Source organism: Phragmites australis, chromosome 6 (assembly GCF_958298935.1).
Source record: "Phragmites australis chromosome 6, lpPhrAust1.1, whole genome shotgun sequence".
Taxonomy (NCBI): Eukaryota; Viridiplantae; Streptophyta; class Magnoliopsida; order Poales; family Poaceae; genus Phragmites; species Phragmites australis.
In genome coordinates this window covers 9,893,368-9,898,037 of record NC_084926.1, presented here as the reverse complement: position 1 = coordinate 9,898,037, position 4,670 = coordinate 9,893,368, and the positions used below count along the sequence as shown (strand labels likewise).

General features: G+C 49.6%; 1 protein-coding gene across 1 annotated transcript; it reads right to left on the bottom strand.

Annotated features, from left to right (window-relative positions):
- Positions 1-933: 933 nt before the first annotated feature.
- Positions 934-2,547, bottom strand: LOC133920434 (cytochrome P450 86A2-like). Its single transcript, XM_062365053.1, has one exon. The coding sequence runs from the start codon at positions 2,545-2,547 to the stop codon at positions 934-936; it is 1,614 nt and encodes a 537-aa protein (XP_062221037.1).
- Between the last annotated feature and the right edge of the window lie 2,123 nt (positions 2,548-4,670).

The following is a 4,670-nucleotide window of genomic DNA, read 5'->3' as shown; positions in this document are numbered from 1 at the left end:
GGTAACATGGAATTCACTGGTCTTGCCAATTCTTCTCGAATAGAGTGTATTAGGATTCGAGAAAGTCTTTCAAAATATATTTTGAACATTAATTTCTCCGATAATATATGATCAATTGTTACGAAACCAATATCTTATTAAAAGTTACATGAAATATGAATCTATTGATATACCTTTTGTACACTAAATATATGCATAATTTAACTAATCATTAGTAAAAAAATATAAAATTTGACTTTTTAAAGTCATAATACGTCATATATTTTAAAACAGAGGGAGTAATTTATATACACTACCAAGAGGGTATAACAATAAGTCACGGAATGTGCTATGATGATTCGATATTTGTTATCATGAAGGAAACCATTTGGCTCACGAGCTGAAATTATGCGTTCATATGGCTGAAATTATGCTATAGTTACGCTAGAACGTTAAAAGCCACCATTATTGATTCAGCTCGTGCCATATCATTGTCTCTCCCGCCATATCTAGCCAACCTTCATTGAAGCCCGCGTTGTGCCAATGCCCTACATCGCATCCTCAACTCCCACACCTCGCTTTTGGTCGAGGTATGTTACGACATTGCTGAGTCTTTCACACCACGTGCTTATCGTATGTTGTGTCCTCAATTAGATGTTTAAGAGAAATAATTAGTATTTGGTTTTATAAGTCGAGATATCGTCAATATTGTTCTTTTATCGGATGGTCAGCCATCCTATAATGCATGCGTGCCAACATATTCAGATTTGTTACAAGACAATAGCATTGGGAGATCTGTCATCGAAGTACACGTAATGTGCAATTTTACTTAATTTTAATGACATATATTTAGAAAAGTTTTCAAAATATGCACTATAGCTCTTGTCTACACATTGAATCCTCAGTGTCTCCTCCGCGGCACGAATCTTGGCGCACGGAAGGTTCCCGGATCTTCTACGCGCAAGGCACCGTGGCGGGCCTTGCTGCTGCGTCCGCGCCGCGGAGCTCGTCGATGACCGGCGCCAGGTCGCGTAGGTGCACCTTCATCCGGAGCCCGTGTTTCATGAAGAGCGTGAGCGACATCTTCTGCTCGACGCGGTGGCCCGGCTCGACGGCCAGGCGGTGACGGAGGAGCACGCTGCCGGCGATGTTCTTCATCTGCAGGTAGGCCAGGTCCTTGCCCAGGCAGATCCTCGGTCCGGCGTTGAACGCCACGAACCTGTACGAGTCGTGCGGCTCGAACTTCGTGCCGTCGGCGGACAGCCACCGCTCCGGCCGGAACTCGAGGTAGTCATCCCCCCACACCGTCTTCATGCGCCCCGCCGAATATATGGAGTACGTCACCGGCGACCCGGCCGGGACGAACGTGCCGTCCGGGAGGTAGTCGTCCGCGACGACGTGCTTGGAGTCCTCGGGGACGGAGGGGTACAGGCGCAGGGTCTCCGAGAGCGCCGCCTTGAGGTAGACCAGGCGGTCGAGCTCCTCGAATGTGAAGGGCGCCGCCAGCCATAATGCCGGGCCGTGGGCGCAGCGGGACACGGCGAGCACGGCACTGAGCTCGCGCACGATCTTGTCCTCCACGGCGGGGTGGGTGGACACGAGCCAGAAGAACCAGGAAAGCACCACGGAGGAGGTGTCGCGGCCGGCGAGGATGAAGTTGAGCGCCACGTGCTGGAGCGACTCGTCCGAGTAGGAGCCCTTGCGCATGAACCGGGAGAGCAGGTCATCGTGGGTGGCCACCGTGTCGCACTTGCCGTTGCCCGCGAGCTCGAGCTTGCGAGCCTTGATGACGGCGGCGAGGTACTGGTCGACGTGCGCGACGCTGCGGGCAAGCGTGGTCTCCATGCCGAGGCCCAGCCACTTCTTGCACCGCCACAGGCACTCGGGGAAGACGAACCGGTTCAGCGTCGCCTCCGTGGCGCGGTCGAACGCGGAGGCGAACGCGTTCTCCGGCAGGCCCGGCGCGAGCGTTTCGGGGTCCTTGCCGAACGCCAGGCCGCAGATGTTGTCGAAGGTGAGGCGGAGGAGGAGGTCTTGGAGGTCGACGTGCGCCTTGCCCGCAGCCGCCTCATCCAGGATGGGCAGCAGCCTGAGGTGGATGGAGCGGGACACCCACCGGGATATGGCCGTCCGGAGAGTGCGCGTGGTGAACTCGAGCGCGGCCGTCTTGCGCTGCGTGACCCACGTCTCGCCGTCGGAGTGGAAGATGCCGTCGCCGAGCAGATCCCGGAAGACGGCGTGCCAGAAGGGGCCCTTGGGGTAGTTGTCGAAGCGGGTCTTGAGGACGTGCTCCAGGTTGCGCGGGTCAGACGTGACGGTGACCAGCCCACCGCGGCGGGCCACCCCAGGCACCGCGAAGATGCACGTCTGGTATGTGCCGCCCGCGCTGCGCAGGTTGGCCGCGATCCACTCGTGCATGTCCTCGGCGTGCTGCACCAGCCCCGGCAGGCTGCCGAGCACCGGCCACACCCGCGGCCCGCTGAGGACCCGCGACAGCCGCCAAAACCACGCCGTGTACGCGGTCACCGCCACCGCCGCCGCCACCACCGCCCACGTCCCCACCTCCATTGCCGCCTTGCCAGCGATCTGACCGATCGACTTGGCTAGCTAGTGTACGCTGCGCACCACCAGCTAGAACCAGAACGGATCCGATCGACGAGAATGGGTGGACTGGGCTAGCTAGTGTAAGTAATGCAGTAGTAAGCGGCTCCACATGAGCAAGCAACGCAATGCAAGGGGAAGGGACGGAGATTGCAGCAGGGGACGACTGAGGGGTTTTAGACTATGCCCAACAGATCATCTTCGCGATCCAAAATCCCTTCATAAAAGGATTTCGCTTCCTTCAGCGCTTTAACAGTTTACCTTCACGATTTACTTCATGAAGGGATTTCTAAGGTTATTCGCTTCAGGACGAGATTCTCTCTCTTTTCCCTTTACAAATCACTCCGAAGGGAAGCTATTGGAGATGAGAAAAAAATAAAGGAAATGTGAATGGAAAAAAGAATGAGGAAGGAAATAAAATGAAGGAAAAATAGTTAGAGATGGTCTTATAGAACTGATCGGTGCATAGTTGAGATGGATGAAATTTAATTGTTCGTTAGGACAACGCTGATCTTACTACTAACACTACCACCTAGCAAGCAATGCAAGCTCCCCTAGTAATAGGTGATGTACCTGGTCCAGTAGCAGTGTACACGTACACATACCCACGACACATGAGTACATCACATTTAGGGCTTGTTTGGATGCCAAGGCGCAAAATTCAATCTCTAAGGGGATTTTTCATATGTCAATGACACTCTCTCCTAGCAAGGGATAAAAACCCCGTCTGGAAAAAGCTTCTGGTTGTTGTTTGGGAGACATAGGGATAAAAATCCTGGCCAATCAAAAAAATCAGAAAAAAACTAAGAATTTGAAAATGCTGCTAGAATATAGAAAATATGTGGCGTGGTTTATCTTTCACAAGTACTGATACATGCATCCGATCAAGTTAATCATTAGTACAAGTCATCTACTAATTCAAAGTTTCAATACTTTTCTGATACTAGGGTAGAGGAAAACTCAAAGTGCATCCTAGTTGATTAGTGTTTGGGGTCGCCAATAAGGACCCTCAACGCCCTAGGCTCCGCCTACAAGGGACCGAAGCCCACTTGGCTTCGGAACACATTTGGAGCCCCGGGACCCTAGATTCTTTGCGGAGACCAAGGCCTCCACAGAGCGCAGGCCTCCTCAGGCCACTGTCACTCGGAGCCTTGGGGAGGCAATTGGTCTTCTCCAAAAAAATTAGTCGAGAAAGGGGGGGGGGGGTCACAGACAGCCATCTGCTTGCCACGAAGTGATCAGCACTTAATATTGGTCTAATCGGCAGGCGGTCTGACACACTGGGTATGGACAACGCCGTAATTGGTGACCGACCATGCTTTACGACCACTTGCTACCATTGTTGCTGCCACAATTAGATGATATCATCATGGTAATTAGGAGAGTACTCGGGCTCGAGCAATGTTTTACTTGGTTGTTCCCTATGTCACAGTCGTATGGTAAAACTTGTACAATTATGTCCTGAAGGGATCTATAAATATTGACCATAGGCACACGGTGCAAAGGGATAGATTTTTACGATCACTCGGGGTATCCTTTTCTCTCCTTTTCTTCCCTAAGCTTGAGCCACTCTAGCGAGCGGGTTCTCGTCACACCTTATTTGTGAAAGACTGTTTCTTTCACCAACAATTAGTTCATATAGATAACTCAACATTCAAAGTACAAATACAATTGAACTATGAGAATTGACAGTATATCATATCCAAATGCAAATTTGGCATGATCCAAATTAATAATTGACATCATATTCTGCAAAATTGTAAACCAGAAGCTCTAAGCTGATCCAAATTAGGCCTGTGAGGATATAAAAAATAAGATTGCTAAACAACTAAATAATTTGTATGACACATCATAATGTATGATAATTAAGAATCTAATATAAGAATAAAAAAACTAACAACTGAAGAAACTAATTCAAGAACAATTAGGAAGAAACAAGAACATTGTTTAAACAACATGATCAACTCATCAGTTCAGATTAGTTAAATTTATAAACATGACAAAAAGATCTACTGAGCTTAAACTTGAGCTTTTCAATGTGAGACATATAATGTATTCAGTTGAGCTTAAACTTGAGCTTTTAAATTTGG

What these genes read in the sequence shown, in the direction of transcription:
- LOC133920434 (XM_062365053.1), bottom strand. Translation starts at nt 2,547, where the DNA reads ATGGAGGTGGGGACGTGGGCGGTGGTGGCGGCGGCGGTGGCGGTGACC.